This window comes from Apteryx mantelli, chromosome 17 (assembly GCF_036417845.1).
Source record: "Apteryx mantelli isolate bAptMan1 chromosome 17, bAptMan1.hap1, whole genome shotgun sequence".
Classification (NCBI taxonomy): Eukaryota; Metazoa; Chordata; class Aves; order Apterygiformes; family Apterygidae; genus Apteryx; species Apteryx mantelli.
Genome location: NC_089994.1, coordinates 2,388,774 through 2,406,513, shown reverse-complemented (window position 1 = coordinate 2,406,513; position 17,740 = coordinate 2,388,774). Strand labels below are relative to the sequence as shown.

General features: G+C 38.9%; 1 protein-coding gene across 2 annotated transcripts in view; it reads right to left on the bottom strand.

Annotated features, from left to right (window-relative positions):
• MTMR3 (myotubularin related protein 3) overlaps positions 1-17,740 on the bottom strand; it is a 48,015-nt gene that overhangs the window by 11,953 nt on the left and 18,322 nt on the right. For both annotated transcript variants that reach the window (XM_067306760.1, XM_067306761.1), the window contains exons 8-15: positions 12,496-12,701; positions 12,144-12,275; positions 10,056-10,167; positions 8,771-8,966; positions 7,262-7,447; positions 5,708-5,878; positions 3,332-3,477; positions 1,228-2,644 (exon numbers count right to left, since the gene is read on the bottom strand). In XM_067306760.1, the coding sequence (XP_067162861.1) occupies positions 1,228-2,644; positions 3,332-3,477; positions 5,708-5,878; positions 7,262-7,447; positions 8,771-8,966; positions 10,056-10,167; positions 12,144-12,275; positions 12,496-12,701 (2,566 nt within the window). The remainder of the gene's footprint in view (positions 1-1,227; positions 2,645-3,331; positions 3,478-5,707; positions 5,879-7,261; positions 7,448-8,770; positions 8,967-10,055; positions 10,168-12,143; positions 12,276-12,495; positions 12,702-17,740) is intronic.

Below are 17,740 nucleotides of genomic sequence, written 5' to 3'. Positions count from 1 at the left end.
GTTTGCTGTTCTGACACACAGGCAGATGCAAACTCTGTTTGAAGAATTCTCCTAAGTCTCCTCACCTTTCCCTTCATGTCCCTCTCCTTCTCCTGTGCTTTTCTGTTTCCTCTTCTTTTCTTTTACTTAAAAATGTTGGGCCTTTGGAAAAACAAGTTTTGCAGCAATCCACATAACTGCTTTGTGGTCAAAGGCCTCTAAAGAACAAGAGACACTTCTGCTTGTTTTCTGAACCGGTGTTACATTCAAGCAACAGTATAAGGCCAGCAACTATATTTCTTTTGAAATTTTATTCTTATTTATTTATTGAAAGAAGAGGAGAAATTAGGCAAAAATAGGTAGGGGAGAAGCATTTAAAGCAACTTAAAAATTCATCCAACACGAGACATAAGAAAACTTGCTAGCTGTTGAGATTTTGTACTTGGAATTACACTTACTTCATTTTTAATTTTTAAACTTCTTTTGCAGCCACAACTACACAAGTCATTTAATCATGCTATAGAAAGCATATGTATTTGAACCACACCTCAAACTTAATCTCTACTTTGACAACTTTAAACACTTCCAAGGTAGAAAAAGCAGAAAGATGGTTTAAAAGACTGTTAAAATTCTTACTTTGTGAAAACAAACAAACAAAAGAAACCCATGTTGATATATGGCTGTCACAAAAGCACTTAAGTTACCCCAGCTAACAAGCCCTGAGCAGACCATCTATCTGCCAAGGGGATGGCTTGAACCTGACGGTCTGAGCTACCAGAGCAGCCACTGCTACGTCTTTCTTTCCCTGAGCGTGCAAGGCACCAAAAGATTGGTCCCACCTTCTTGTCCCACTAAATGACATTTCACATCTTCAGAAAAATATCTTTGCCCTTGCATGAATACAACAATGAAGAAAGTGTTTTTAGACACCCTCATTAGCCTTACTCAACAAGACATCCAAGTATGTGCAAGTTTACTGCAAAACATATATCTTAAAATAAACTTTTGCTGTATCAATGGTCAAACTGAAATACAGTGAAAATATTAGTCATCATTAATTGCCATTTGCCATGTATTCAATCAGCTGCTTGCCATTTTCAGAATAACCTTGAGACTTTTATAAAACCTGGGATGCCCCAAAAAATCACTGCCTGACCAATGAACTAAGAACTGACATTATGGTGAGATCCAGAACCTGACTAACTGGCCCACTGTTTTCAGCAGTGGTCCAATTACCCTGTCACTTACCACTTCATCTCCATAATCACCATTGAGACGCAAGGAGCTATTCAGGAACTGGCTCTCCAACCGGCTTTTCAACTCTTGCACTTGTTTCTTCAAGGTCTCCACTTCCTGCTGATGCCCAGTTTCTATCTGGCGCAGGCGCTGCTGGATAACATCAGTGTAGACAGGCATCCCATCATCATCCAGGTGACTTCTGGCCGGTTGGTCTGGGCTGCTGGCTGTCTGCTGCTTCCCAAGATGACTAGACATCCATTTTTGGTGCAAGTTCCTCAAGTGAAACTGAGCAGAACTACAGCTAGCTGTAGAGACCTGCCGACTCAGAGAAGCTTTGATCCTACTGTCCTCTCCATTCACACAATGTCCGTTTGTCGCAGGATATTTCTGGGTAACTCTAAACCCCACAGGCTTCTCTGTCTCCTTGTTCTCAGGCTCCAGCTCTCCATTACACACAATCTCATCTTTACATTCAGCTAAAGGCAAGGCACAAGGGGAAGGCATCAGGATGTGTGTGTTGCTGCTACTAGAAGTCCTATTTACTTTTGTTCCCAGTTTTTGAAGTTCTAGCACGCTTTCCCCCTCTGGCCTATTTTGAACAGTTTGAGAAAGTTCATCAGCACTGTTGTCGAGCAGATGAGGTCTATGGCAAAGACCCTTAGGAATCAGCTCTTGCTTTGTTTCATTCTCTGTTAAGGTTTCGGTAGAACTTTCAATGTTGGATGTTCTTGCCTCGTGTTGGATTGTGAGAGGTAATGGAAGGCTGGCCTGTGGTGTATTATACAGACCCTCTGTTTCTCCTTGAAGCTTGCTAACACCTTCCTCCATGTTCTTTGGAGCATCTCTATTTACAAAACTCTCCAAAGGAACACTCTGTAGTCCTTTCATCTGAGGTAACTTCTGGATAGTGTTACTGAGATCAGTATGCTCATCCTGTTGTCCTTTAAGCTCAGAAGCACCTTGTGAAACTGGATGTGGATTGGACACTGGATTGTTCATTACAATGCCTTTATCCATCTCAGTCTTTTCACAGAGGTCACTGACATACCCATGCAGATTTTCAGTTCTGTTCTCCTTATCCAGGGCAATCTCATCCTCTTTACCCACTGTCTCTAGGCTACCCCTTATGTGCTCTTCCAGAGCAACATCATCTTTAGTGGCCTCTTGCAAAATGTTCTCCATCTGTCCCTCTGCCACGCCAGCTGCAACAGAAAGTTCTGCTCCAACTGGAGCCCTGCCTTGTTTGCTCAGGCTATCTCCATCAAACGGGTCATCCCCTGGGTTACCAAGGCTGCTCAGCTCCAGAGACCTACGGTGCTCTTGCCACTTTTCATTTAGGCTGGGATCGCTACTACGTCGATTGGTTGTAGGCATGCTACTATCACAGGCTGTCGTCAGATTGTCAAATGATCTTGTCTTTGGTAACCTGTAAAGGTAAAAATAATCAGAATCCAAAGTTAGGGTTTTTTTTTTAATATTTAGTTACTTTGGTTTAAAAACTTCCCCCCAATTAGGGCAGTAACAATCTGCTAACTAGTGGAGTTTTGTAAAGTATTATCTAGGAGCACATTTTGACCTTCTGTAGTGTAAAGTTGCTTCAGTACTTTCTTTGTTTGCCATCAGGAAAATATGTTCAACCAGACTTCAGACATTCCCAGAATAATCTCTTTACCACAAAGCACAAATGCTTATACTCTGGTCACACCTCCCATTTAGTATGTTCTCAGAATCATCTTACAAAAAAGCAAAGCAAAGAAATAGGTACACAACATAGAAGGAGAAGTCATGTATAGAATAAATTCAAGATAACCAAATGAATGCCTATATCCCACAAGAATATAAGGAATTACAAGGCTATGTAATATCCAGAACTTAATTCTGTTTGCTAATCTTTTTTCTGTTTTAATGCATTTGTTACACTAGGACCTCTGAAACTTTCAGCTTTCAAGACTGAAATAATGAAAGAATGCTTTTTGGTAAGTCAGTCAAACAGTCCCACAAATAGGCCTGTAAAAATAGCCCCCTCCCACAATGAGTATTCTCCTCTTTATATCCCACAATATTCTCTGTTGATCTTACTTTACAGGACTGGATTTCTGGGCTCTAGGCTCACCTGCCCAGAGGCTGATCTTCAGGGCTAGAGCCTGGAACAGGGTATGGGGCACAAGTGTCATCAGCAGGTGTAGAGGGAGAAGAACATGGCAGGTAAACAGCACTCCAGAGCATTAGATTACGCACATGGCACACTGGATACAGCACCTGAGAGAGGAGAACACAAAGAATGTTAAGAAATTTTAACCGCTCGCTCTAGGAATGTAAAAAGTTGTTCAAATCCGACTGTGGTATTCTCAGCTTATTATTCAGCTATGCAGCCGGGAGGCCTTGCTAGATCTCTAAATAAGCCATGGCAGTTTTAATCAGTTACACTTGGATATATAATTATCTTTTCTTTCAGAGAAGGAGGCTGAGGCATAACAATGCTGGCTTTCAACTTCTCATGAATGACTTACTGCAATGTGTTCTGTGCGAATCTACACCTTAATAACACTTCTGAGCAACTTAAACTGCTCAAGAATTCAGTGGCCCATTGTTACTGCAGAGATTTCCTTGTACTTTGAATTATACTATGCCATATGAGAGCTGAACTAATAACCTCTTTCTACAGGCTCCAATTCATCAAAGCTAACAGAGTCTTTAATGGAAGCACTCGTATGTGAAAAATTAAGCACATGCAGAAATGCTTTGCTGAACAGGCAGAATGGTCTCAAAAAGGGATTCCTTGGGTATTGAACAAGCTTTCTGTTTCACTTTAAGCTTTCTGTTTCACTTTAAAAACACTTTGAGTCACTCTATCAATTCCACTGTTTTCCCAGACAACTTTCTTGTGGAAAAGCAGAGGACAGGAGAGAAACAGCCAGACGAGCAGAGGGAGGGAATCTGGGATGTCTTGGTCTGATGGATGTTGCTCTTAAATTACTGTGTTTTTATAACAGATGTGGCTACATCGCAGAGGCATCTTATAAACACTGAAGTAAAACCATGAAGAAATGAATACAAGATAGGAAATTACCCAAACTCCTACATACAGACAAATTATCCAAATCGGCTTAGTGCAGTACAGTGTAGTATTTACTGAGAACAGAAGCCAAGTCAATGAGACTGCATCTATTTTGCAGGATACAGCATGTAAGGGCAGCCCCAAGGACAGAACAGCTATCTGTCTACATCGCCTGCTTTAAGGAGCACTCTCTAAGCTCCTCTTGGGCAAACTGGCTGGTATTCTCAGGGAAAACTTAGATGTATCCATAGCTTTAAAAGTTCCCACAAGTTGTATTTATCTGCAATGTGTCTCAGGCTTCCAGCTATCACATCTACCCTTATGGTGACAGTGTCAGGTTGAAAAGGCTCGAAGGGCTCTGATGTTGCCTGCTGCAATGACGAAAGGGATTTGCACACACTCTGAGTGTAGGCTGCAGGTATGCTCTCCACAGGAGACAGACAAGGATAGAGGGCCAATGTGAATAGAAAATTAATCTTGTTATTTTCATGAAAAATGTAAATATAAACTCCTACTAAGCCAGGTTTTAATTTTATTCTAAGGGACAATTAAAACCCACATTTATCATATGCAAAAGCATAGCATAGTCCTAACAGTTAGGTTTACAGTATCTGGTACCTTTATAAACAAAAAGTGTTTAAATAATTTATAAAAGTCTTTGCTGTCCTAATCATAGTGACATTCAGTGACTGTTCACATAGTATGCTCACCACCGCATCATGCCATGCCCATCATATCGCATCTCCATCTGAATGCCTTACATGCTCTTTTATCAAATAAACATGGAAAAATAACTGTGAGCCCCTTCCCAGAAGCTTCAGTGAGCTATTACTGTGGAGCCAAGCTGAAAATGTGAAAATATTAAGAGAAACACAGATACGCTGAATAACCTCAGTTACATTTTCTGTTTAGATTTGACATTAATACAGACAAAGTATCTAGGTTTGTAGGCAATTTTATGACATTCCTCTGACATAGCTCAATTCTCTAGAAAGGTCTATCTGACAAACACAAAAAATGGTTTTTGTTACAAAAAATAAAGCAAAATATTTAGTTACACAAAATATGTTTCCAGCATAGAGATATTCCTGAGGTTGCATTTGATATTCTGCAAAAGTCAACAGCAAATAATGTTATGTGAATATTTTAGTCTCACAGCTTTGCGCTGTGGAGTGTATACCATAGATTATGCTTGAGTGAGTAAAACATAAGATTCGACAGACTGTTCAATAGTAAATATTGACAAGGAGAGATGAGGCATTTTCAGAAAAATGTACTCTCTCTGCACTGTATCCATGATGACAGTGAAGCAGTATGATTTCCTACTGCTATAGCTTGGGTATTTTCTTAACGTACGTGCTTCTGAGACCATTATAACTCGGAGCCCCTAAAGGGACTCTCCCGATGGGGTGTAGAATGAAGGATACATACGGATTCAGATTGAGAGGAGTAGAGCAGGTTTTTGAAGGCTTTATTTGCTGCCCGCAGCAAAGACCAGACAGAACAGGTCCGTTCCTGCGTGTGTTTTTCTCCTCTCTCTTTCGCATTGTTGCACAGGAATGTACCAAAGAGGCAAGAGTAGGTGTGCTGCACCAATTTGACCTGCACAGACCAACACAAATACAGTTATACGGCAGAAGATAGCAGCTTATGTAAGAATTAACATTCAGGCTTAGCAAGCAATGAATCTTTCCTTCACAAGGCAATACACCCCTTTTCTAAGGAGTGATACATGAATATACTTAGCATTTTTATATGCCTTCTTAGAAACGTAATTGCAAAAGAATTCAAGCATAATGGAATCATTTAAAATCATAACTAAAAAATTTGAGAAAAAAATACATATAAAGGCAGAATATTTGTTCTACAATCAAGTATAAAATTCTTGCTGTTTCAAACTCATAACCCTAGAGGATAAGGCAAAGAAGAGAATCATGATACCTCTGTTATAAAACATTAATTTGACAGCAGAAAGGCAAAAAATGGTGGGGAAAAGCATTAATTTCTGTATGTTGGTATAAATGCACACAGCACACACATCCAATCTTGATCATTATTCACTCCATACTCTGGTCCCAGTCTGACAAAATAGCTTAACATGAACTTAACTGTAAACATACAAATAGTCTCAATGACTTCAATGGGATTATTCAGATGTTTAAAAAAAGACAAGTACTTCAATACTTTAATAAATTAGGGGTCAGAACGCCAAAGGTATGTTCGCACATCGTTCCTGTAGATTAGCAGACTGCTATGGAGCCAGTTTAAGCTTACGCATGTTATTTAACTGAGCTAAACTAGGACTGTACGTATACTTGGTTACATGGCTGAGCCAGCAAGTGGCAACTCAAATCAATTAGAATCGTAAAAATGTGCTTTAAATCTTAGTGGATGAGATACTTCATAAAAACTTTTACATGCAGACCTGCTTTGTGCCCTTAAGAACTGATTTTGACAGTCCTAGGCAAATTTCTAATAGGACAGCTGTTCACTTCAAGAGAAGTAGTACAGCTAGTACATCCCACACATTTTCAGAAAAGAAATGTAAAACCTGAATGGAAAGGTAAGGGCGGGGGGGGGGGGTTGCTTTTAGAGGAGTCTTCTCAACTCAAAACATAAGATCAAAGCAGGGGGAAGTTTATACTGGCAGTAACTATGATTTTTTCATGTCCTGCAGATGTATATTATACAGGAGTTATTTCAGCACTTGTTATGTGAGATTATTAAATTCAAACAATTTCTTTCTTTCTTTAAAGTTTAAATGGAGTCCTTAAGGATCCTGCCTCTGTTTCAAGAGTGAACAGACCTCTGGTTCCATGAAGTATGCAAGTACTTTTGTCTGCCATATTTGGACAGTTTTCCCATTTCCTTTATCAGGCTTCAGATGGGAAAATATGAAACCCCTCAGGGCTCCTAAGTATGTTAGTGCTGGGTGCTGGTTTAGAAGTATTCTATAAAACAGCAATCTCTCAAGCCGCAACTCACAAGGAATGCTTCGTTAAACTCGAAAGAGCAAGGAAACTGCCTCTGGAGCTGATGGACGCAGTCCAGCCACTGTAAAAACACTGGGCAGCGCTCATTAAGGTCATCCGAATTCTCACCATGGCCACAGCGATCTGCAAACTTGTGGCCAAAATCCAGCCACTCCGTCTCCACTAGCACCTGGAAACCCTGCAGAAATGAAAGTGCAGATGAAAGTTTCTGTTCTTCCTTTGTTTCAACTACAGTTTTCTAAAACAGTCCGAGACTCATGGGAATCACCTTATTATTGTGCCTTCACTCAAGCTGATTTCACTTCAGCATTAGCCACATTACTTATCTGTACTTCTCTAGCTAATACCTCTGTATTCTGAAATGAAGCAGACTGAAATTAGGAGAGATCAGAATTCTCAAGCTTACAGGAAGGGAATAAGGCAGATTATTTAGTCCTCAGCGACAGGCAAGAAAGATCCTGATATGAGACCTATCTCGTCAAGGCAGGAGAGAGCTGGAACTTCATCGTGATCAAAATCCTCTGGATTACGGTAACCAAGATTTGGACAGGAAAAGAAATTTAAAAACTCTCTCTTGAAAATCATGGGCAGATCTCTCCATCATAAAAGAAAGCAATTCACCCATGACAGGACATCCATATTCACATAGAGTGCTTGCCTGTGCATATTCCAAATGTAGCATATTCACAAGTTTCATAAAGGTTGAATTGTGTGGTCTGTCCTGCAACCTAAAAGGGCAAAGCAACATTTCAAAATAGCATCTAGGTTAGCACCTGAAGGGACACTTAGTCTTACATGACCTCAAACAGTAGGAAGGTCTTGATTCATAGTGGGAAGAAAATTTGTAGAGGATGCTTATTAAGCCAATGGCTGTAATTTAGAGCAAAAATAATAGTTTATAGCTGAAAAGGTCTCAACTGTCACAAGGCTGAAAACTCATTTTCCTAAATGTCTGTGATTCCTGTATAGAAAACTACAAAGGCTTTGAGGAGCAGTTTACAGCACAGTGTTCAGACACACGCTTCTGTTCTGGACAAATGCATCTTGCATGTGGGCTTGTAGATGGGAGCTAGCCATCACATATCCCACTATGCCGAAAAGTGATGGAAGAAAAATCAGACTGAAAAAAACAAGAGAAATATAACTAAATGACAAAGAACATTGAAAAAGTGAAACTAGAAAAATATGCAGCTGAGAAATCTAGAAAAGAGAAATGCTTTGTATCAATGAGTGGCTGAGAAACTGAAATGGTGCTAGAAGCACTCTGCATTACATCCTCCCAAGCTAAAGTTACAGCAAAGGGGAAAAATATAATCTGCTCTTGAATTACAGAATATATTTAACCCATATGCAACTGTACCTGCAGACTACTTTTGGTGAACTCCCACTAGCTTTAGTGCTTTTTCTAGTGGAAAAAGCTGAAATCACTTATTCACAAACTTCCTTGCAAAAGAACCCAAACTCAATGACTACTTCATGTGCTAACAGATGATTTACAAACCTCTGTGGTCCTGTAATATGGATCTAACAGCAATTTGGCCAGCGCCACTATCTGTGGGGTACGGTCCCAGCCATCCGAACAGTGCACCAAGACTGGTCGCTGGTCTCTGTCCACGGCATGAACTACAAGTAGCGCAGATTTCAAAAGCACAGATAAATGCTGCAGCCATTTGGTACTTTCCAGAGCTGATAGCCAACTAGAGAAAACAAAGGAGGACAGGTTTTTTCTCTTCTAAAATGCTTTCCAGTTTTGATCTTTGAATTTATCCAGTCAAAGAATAATCATTATTACACTCCTAAGCTGTGAATGTCATTCCTGAATATATTTTTCATTTACATCTTGTTAATGCTTTCCCAAATTTACAAGAAACAAAGCCATGCAGTCTACCTGAGGAATGGCCAGTCTGTGGTAGGCTTGCTGCTAAGACTTGCAAGCAGTTTAAGTAAAACTTCCACATGTGCTTCTGGGCAAACATTACTTTCAGCAGCCTCTTCTGCTGACTCACTTCTTCCAAGCTGAGGATTCAAATTACCCAGCAGTATCACTGGCTGATCTCAGGACTCTGCCATATGCCCAGGACAACCCCATGTTGCAAGGAAAGAGCAGGACCTGAGGTGCATTTCATATCTCCTGTCTCTCAACTATTCCTAGAGCTATGTCCCTCCTTGGCTTTCCAAGGTATGCAGTAGGTATCTTAAGGATCTCAGCCATATGAAGAATTTCATATTCAGTTTAGCAATGCTGGCCATTCTGGATCTCCTTAAGAAATATGAAAGATTCTGAGTAACAAATTCAAAACAAAGTGGTAGGGGAAACAGGACTGATGTGACTAAGTGTCCTCATGAAGATGGGCCACTAGAGGCTAATTATCCCGTGGCATTGGAAGGCTAAGTCTCCTGAAAGGACACTATAAATATATGAAGTTCATGGAATAACACTAGAATTTTTTGAAGGGGAGCCAGATTGCAAAGATTGAAGATCAGGAAGAGCAGGTATGACTAAGTGCTAGCACTTAGATCCCCACCTGAAAGTAATAACATTCTCAAAACGTATCAAAACTCAGGACTAAATTATAATCTCATTATTAGCTCATTTTCTAAATTCATTTCAGTGATAATAAGCCAACAACTTCCTTTTGCTCAAATTCTGTGCAAATGAGAAATACAGCTAGCATTATTACCCAGGAAAGTTTGTAAGGGAACAAACATTAGATTTCAGTTTACAAACAGCAGAAAGAAATGCAGGAAGATGTAAACAAAGGCAAACCCACTGAATGTCCACTTACTTTCCTGGATCTGGCATTTGTGTGCAAAGCAAACGCAGGGATTGAAAGCTCTTCCGGATAGTGTGAATGTTTGCCATCCCCATGAACACTACTTCACAGTTTGGATAATACTCTGCAGGGAAAAGTCAAGAAAAAGGGAAGAAACTAAAAACTACACTAATTTTAATTTCTAAAAGAAGCTTTTTCATAAAAACAAACCACTGTTGCTGTGGGTAGATGAAATAAGCTGTTTACCAATATTCTGTAGAGAAGAAGCTAGCACTTGGACTTCAGCAGGGATTCCAGACATTACAGCACAGGATAGCAAAACAGGAAAGAACTCGCAAAGTGTTTGTACATTTATTTTCAGTATTTTACTTCACATTACAAAAAGCAGACCACAAACCTATGGCAACAGTGATACTGCTGTGCTAAAAGTTATAGAATGTTTTAAAAAAGACTCAGAAACATAATAAAAGGCTGAGAAGCATAAACAATATCCAACTGATAATTTGTGCATGTTCTTAAATTTGACAAACTAAATTATATTTTCATATAAATTATATATTCCTTTTCCTAATCACTCAGAAAGGCTGAAAGGTTATATGATTTTATTCTGAGTTACTCTATGAGAAGGAACGAGCAACACAGAGGTGAGAAATACTCAGAGAACATGGATAGAATTACTGAGTTTTCTTTCAGGGTTTGCTATGCTATATACTCAAGCAACTCAGCTCTACTGGGAGGCAGTTTCAGTATGGAGTGGGTCCACTGGTCACAGGGAGCACCCATCAAGATGCAGAATTAGTTAATTAACTAATTAATGGCCATTTCGAGGTTTACCTTGCCTCTGTGCTGATGTTTCTGTCTGCAAAAAATGATGACATGATAGCTACAATGACCTTTTCTACAACAGAAAAGTCAGGATGTACAATATGGCATATTGATTGCTTGCAAAAGAAAAGTTGGCACTCGCTTAAATAGCATAATTTATATTATTTGATTTCTTAATTGTCAACCAGCCCAATGAATTCTGGCCCAAACCAGAACATCCTGTTGGTGATGGACTATGTAACTGCAGTCAAAAGTGACTGACAGTATCAGACAATTTAAGCATTTTTTGTCTTTTGCAAACTTGGCAATACCCGTAGAAAGTGTATCAGCAAAAAGGAAACACTTAATGCAAATCAAATTTATTGAAGGTGACACTTAAGCTCTTTGGAAATTTCTTTACAAAGAATTCAAGAATCAATATATAGCAGGAAAATTAAGCTTCTTGTGTAATCTGCTTTTCTGTTCTGAAATTTTACAGTGTGATGATGAGTTATTTTATAGTTTTGAGGTATTAAATAGAAAATTCACCTCTCTTCTTACTGGTGGCTATATATCAAAGTGTGGCTATTACAGCAAAGACCAAAATAGGAAAATATGGTTGAAATAGCTTTTTGTTATCTTAATTTTCCTTTCTGCTATTTTTCTCTACACTCTCCAGCCATGGAATTTTTACAGGATGTATTCATATCCAATAGTGACCATAATATAATATCTTGTTAATAATATAAAAAATTTATAAATGCCAAAGAATACAGAAAGTGATGAGTGTGAATGTCTTAGAAGTGCAAGATGAATCAGTATTTCAATTGCTTGGGTTATGGCATAAATGCTGAAAAATATTGCATCTTCACAAAAATTACTGAAACGTTGTCTTCTGCACAACCATTCTGGAATATTATTAGCCTCTATAGTTAGTAGATTTTTTTTTTTTAAGTTTTGTTTAAGTTTTTTAGAGGTTAGCAGACTGGACAACTTTGTCTCGCTTTAGTTTATATACCTGACCTAGCAAGGAAAAGCTCATCAACATATTCCACACAGTTCAACAACACTGTTACCAGCTGATTTTATGCTCTGGAAAAAAGAGACTTCATTAACAACTAAGCCTGTCCTTTTGAAGGGATTATGTGATAATGATCCAAAATTTTCATGCAGATGAATGGTACTTGTATCTATGCAGTCTTTTAAATATGCAGTAGTGAAGTATATCAGTGTAATTACTGTTGAGTAAATCTTTTTGATTAAGTTCATATAAAACTAAGAAGCACCACTGCTTACCTGGGCACTCACAGCCTCCGCCTTTGGCTCTGTTAGCCACAGCTGCTGCATAGGATCGTGCGTCTAAGATCAAAAGCTTCTGAGGCTGTATTGCCAAACTCTCTGCTCCTGAAGCATTAGAGATTGAGGAATCTGTGGAAGACAGACAACCAAAGAATAACTAAAGGGATACTTCTGACATCATTTCCAGCCATAATTCACTCAAACTCAACAACGTACATGCATTAGGCATACAGAAATCAGAGAATGCCTGAATATATACAAGGGATTTAATCTGTTACAGTACATACAGGAGACTAAGCTCTTATAGAAAGCTCTGGCTTTTTCAGAAATGGAACGGTGACAAACTTACCAAATTCCACATCAGAGAGATCCCCTCCATTGGAGAAATCTCTGGAACAATTTCCATTCATTATTTTATTACTGTTGGACCTTGAATCTGAGGCACAGGCTTTGGCTACAGACTGGACAAGGTGTTCGTCATCTGCATTCCTCCAGCCCCACCAACTGACCTCAGGCTGTCCACAGCGGGAAATAACTGCTCCATTACCCTGGTGCCTGAAAACACAAAGAATAAAAAGAATAGTGGTGGCTACACAGAAGAATCAAAAATGATGAAAAACACAGAGGGCATTAGAAATTAAATGGCTTGCTCCAGCATTTTAATTCCTGTCAGGGACCTCTGTATCTTTCAGCAGTTGTCCCCAATCTGTGATTCAGAGGCAACTTATTCACTGTGCTGCCCTTCAAAACACTGACTGTGGCTACAGGAAATTGAAAGCTAAAAGTCAAAGCTGAGGTCAGTAGGAGAGAACAAAGCATTTTCTTGATCAATATTGTTGCCTGTTGGCCAGGGAAAGCTGGGAAGATTTTAAAATACCAGATAGTCCTTCAAGGGGTATTCAACACCTGCTGGCTACTTAGGTCTACTGTTGTAATATAACAGACTAGATATGAAAGCTCAGTTTAACTCATGCTAATTTAAAAGCTAGAAGAAAGCTATTAAATCCCAGATTTACTTTTTGAGGAGCTTATTGAATCAAAACATATTAGTAATTAAATCTGTGAAGGGAGTTATGATTTTGGTAGGAAATTCTGGCAGAATTTGGAATGTTTTCTGTCTGATGATGTCTAAGGGTAACTGAAACTCCACTTCTGTACACTGATGGCATCCTTTTCTAGGCATCATTTGTGAATCAAAGAAGGCAGTCCTTGAACACTTTGCAGAGTCAGGGCTCTCATAGCTCAAACCCAGTGTACGCTAGGTATTATCTCACTAGCTAAAGGGAAAACAGCCAATTTCTCAGGCTGTTAAATATCTGCAGTTTTACTCACTCTGAGGTTTGGTATTAGTGTCTGTTGGAAAGGAATGGTCTTATACCCTTCTCAGTGAAAAAACTTGCTCAGAGAAGTTCTGAAAAACTAAACAGGAGAGTATGAAAAAGCCCAGGACATTTCCCCCCTACTGAATTCCTCGGCCCTGCCTTCTCCTTTTCATTTTCTTCCCCTCTTGAGGTTCCTTCACGTGCAGGTCTTCCCCATCCCTCTTACTGAAACTAAGTGGGTAGCGTTTCATCTGCTGCCTCTCAAATACTGATCATATCTTAGCAAAAGAGTCCGAAGGGAGCTGCTTAAGAGCAACAGTAGCGCTCCAATCCTATGTGTCAGCACAGAGCTATGTGGTGCCGGGCAAGCAAATAATACAGTTCACAAGCAAGTAAACTTTGGTACAGGTACCTAAGTAGCACTGAAAAAAGAAAATATTGCTTATTCTAAAAGGTGACATGCATTGTAAGCACTCTATATATTGATAAAACTTCAGATGATTAGAAAATAGAGAGATAAGTCTATCAATAAAAAACATGTCACTGAGATAACTGAAGAATGACCTAACTTGAACGTAACTACCTTGTTTTGGGGAATGACATTAAGATTTAAAAAAAAAATCTTTTTCTGAAGAGTTACTATTATTTTTTAAAATTTAACCTAGCTTTTTGTTGCACTAAAGAAAAGATGTGAAACAATAAAAATTATTTGACCACTGTAAACACACTCTTAAAAACAGATTAAGAAACTCACCCCTATAATTTATATTAAAAAGAGTACTGAAATTCTATTATCACTGTAATTTTCACTTGCTGCCTCCATGGAGGCACATTCCATTGCTGCCAAGGGAATCTGTGATTCCACATTCACTAAAGTGTTTGCATCTGGCATTTACACTGTTCACACATTCTTCTTGACCTTCACCAACAGTACTTTGCATTCAGAGGACCTCAGCCATGGTCGTATGACTTCTCTTAGGCCACACGGCAAGTCAATGGTGTCGAGGAATGGAACACCTTGGACTTTGGCTTGCCTGTCTCCTGTCCCATCTGAAATATCCTACTACTTATCTGCACACTGTTTGTTTCTCCTTGATGTTAAATGACCTGCAGATATACATCCCTTTATGCCAAGGTGCCTTTAGGCAGCACCACCCTTGCTCAGAAATCCCATCGGCATCCACAATCTGCAGGTTTATAAAATTATCCACCTGTCAATTACTGTTCCTACGTGTTAAGATGTAGCAAAGGAAGACAGATCAGGGTTTTCCTGCAAGCAAACCAACCGACTAACCCAGCTCCATGTCAGCCAAGAGTTGTTTAATTCTCTCTAACATGGTAATTGCACAGAATGGGAAGGGCTATCTAGAATCTTTATGCAAATCTAAATTAAAACAGTGGACTTTGTCAGCCCTGATCAGGAAGAAGGCCCATCCAAACCCATAAATCTTAAACTTTTTCTCTCACCACCCTAATAAATGTTTAGAGAGGTGTCACAAACCAGTTTTTAATTTGTCATCAGAGCTGTCCAGCTGTCAGGTGCTCAGCAGAACCACCTCTGCAGTGTCACTAAGGGAGCACAGCAGTAGGTGGCAGCGGCTGCCTCATGCTGTTCATTCGAAAATGACACTAGCAATCCAGTAAAGACTCCCTGTTGCAAAAACTTAAAATAATAAAATATTTTGTGATACCTGTATTTTAAGTATTTTTCATAGCTTTTTTGTAATTGTTTCAAATAAAATTCCTTTACTGAAAGGAAGCATCTAACACTATGCACTAAGAGACCCAAAGAAAAAGCAGTCAGAATGGCATAGGTGCCAGCCAGCTCCATGTAAAGGAAAAGGTATTTCTATTGAAATGAATAACCTTCCAGAGACAACTCTAATGATGTAAAATTAATTCTGCAAAAAGTGTATGTCAATTACCACAATGCCACCTAGTTCCCTGGTGTACTTCAACAAATAACAAAAGAAAACAGAACATCTTTATACATGTAGGAAATCTATTCTGAACATTTGAGATAAGTTCATTTACCTTCCCGTATGTTCTCCCAGATTCCATTACTGCCTATCTGCAAAATCATTTTCATAGAGTCGTAAACAGTTATATTTTCATCTCTAGGTTCCTGCCTCCCATTTATATCATGAATAATAACCATTAGGCCAAAAGTTGAGTTCATTGATAGCTGTGAATCCCTAATAATCTGAAGCCTGAACAAATACGTGATGTTCAGATGTATCAGGAGAAATTGGCTAACAATTCTGTTTATGGTAATGTTGGAGGTCTGACGAGTCATACTCATTCCAACTGAACTGTCCACAGGAACAAAATAGCAAATTATTTAAGTGTGATTCTTTTGTCTCTAGGAATAGATCTGAGGGTAAGATGGTATCATTCAGATTTCAGTAACTAAAAAAAGTAAAAAAAAAAAAAAATTAAACCAACCCCTCCTCTGCAAATATCCTAACCCTCTTGAGACAGAGCAACTTACAGCCTCCCTACAGAAACTAGATAGTAAATCACTCACTAAATAACTACAGAGCCCATTATAAAGCACTGTGTGATGTATGATACACCTCTGCATATGCTTAATCTTCCTTGTGTTCGAGCAACCTCTTGAGCACAACAATAAATCCACTAAGTCCCTTAAAATTACAACAGGGAGCACTAAGAAAGGTTTGGATAGCCCACTGCATATCATTACTTAACTGCTAGTACTTGCAACCTAAAAAGCCATTACCGCAGCTCACTCCACTATAATTCAGCAAGTACAGTACATTGCAAATTTCTGTTTACCTTTGCTTCCTGTGCTGGCAAAAATGCTGCCTGCCTGGGTAATAACCTTGCGAAAGACAAAAAGACATCTTCAACACAGTTAATTTCCGAGTAGGTTCTCATGACTTTAGCACAATGTTTACATAACGGAGGTGAAGTCCTCTAAAGAGTCGTTACTTAAAATGCAAGAAAGCTTCTGCTATTATTGATTTTCTGGGAGCAAAACAAATAAACCACAAAAACTATATTAAGGGCCAGTTTTATCTACCTAAATACGTGCCTACATTTTCAAAAATGGTAAACGCTGAGGAAAACTGCAGAAGCTGGCTGTCAGATTTTTTCTGAAAGTCGGGTCCTTTCACAAAACAGCAGCAATGCTTGGCAATCCAGTCCCAACTGAGTATTTCTGAGCTTTGGCTCTGAATTCAGCCTGTTCATCTTTTCACACTGTGCATACTGTCACAGCTTTTGAATGCTTTACCAGAACGGACAATGAGTTGTTTGTGGCCATGTGTCTGTCTCTCTGGTCTCTCTCTGTCCCAGCTTCAAAGAAGTTTCTGGGATTAGTTATTGGAAGGATTGTAAAAAAATCATTATTACTTTTTTCCTGAGGAAAAGCAAAGAAAGCAGATTTTGCAATCAGTAAAGTTAACAGTCTCAAAATCATCTTTACAGATAAAAATGCCCAGTGAGCTTATGCCCTTTACTCCCCCAAAAGTAAGAAAAAAAGCTATTATAATGTTTACACATATATATATCAAGAAAACTATATATGGATTTCCAGCCACATGGATCATCAACCGCTAGCTGATTTGGTTTCTATTAGAGTGCAGAATGATGAGCTGGACGTCTTGAAAATCTATTACTAACTGTCAAGGTAAAAAAAAAATCAACAATGAGAAACTTTTCTCCCACTAGTTTTAAGATTCCAAATGAAATACTATGTGGTCATTCAATGTACACAGACTTAACGGAAGTGCAGAAAATTAAATGCCAGGGCTTAAATAACTTCAGTCCATGAAGTCTTCTGAACATTTAAATCACTCTCCCATAAATTCCCCCAGAACGCAAAGGACCCAACGATGCCAATAAAGTGGTTTACCTTCTCCTGAACAGTGGTGGTGATGACGGGGGGTGCATCCCTGTGTAGTGTGACAGGCTTGCAGGTGAGGTGTCCCCCCCTTACTTAACAACTCCATAAAAGGCACAAAGTGGCCTGAAATGCAGTGTTCAAAGTTGGACACAAAATCATACATAAAATACATGTTTTATATATACATATATGTGTGTGTGTGTGTGTGTATATGCATGTTTATGTGTGTATGTATTACCATAATAATCAAATAACTTACTTAAAAATTAAGCCTATGCTGAAAAGCACTTCTCCCCTCACAGAGATGAACAGAGGATGAGGGCAATTCCTAACATTTAGAAAGAGACTATGCTAACCACTTATTTGGAAAAAAAGGAGAAAACATAGAAGGATGCAAAGATAAT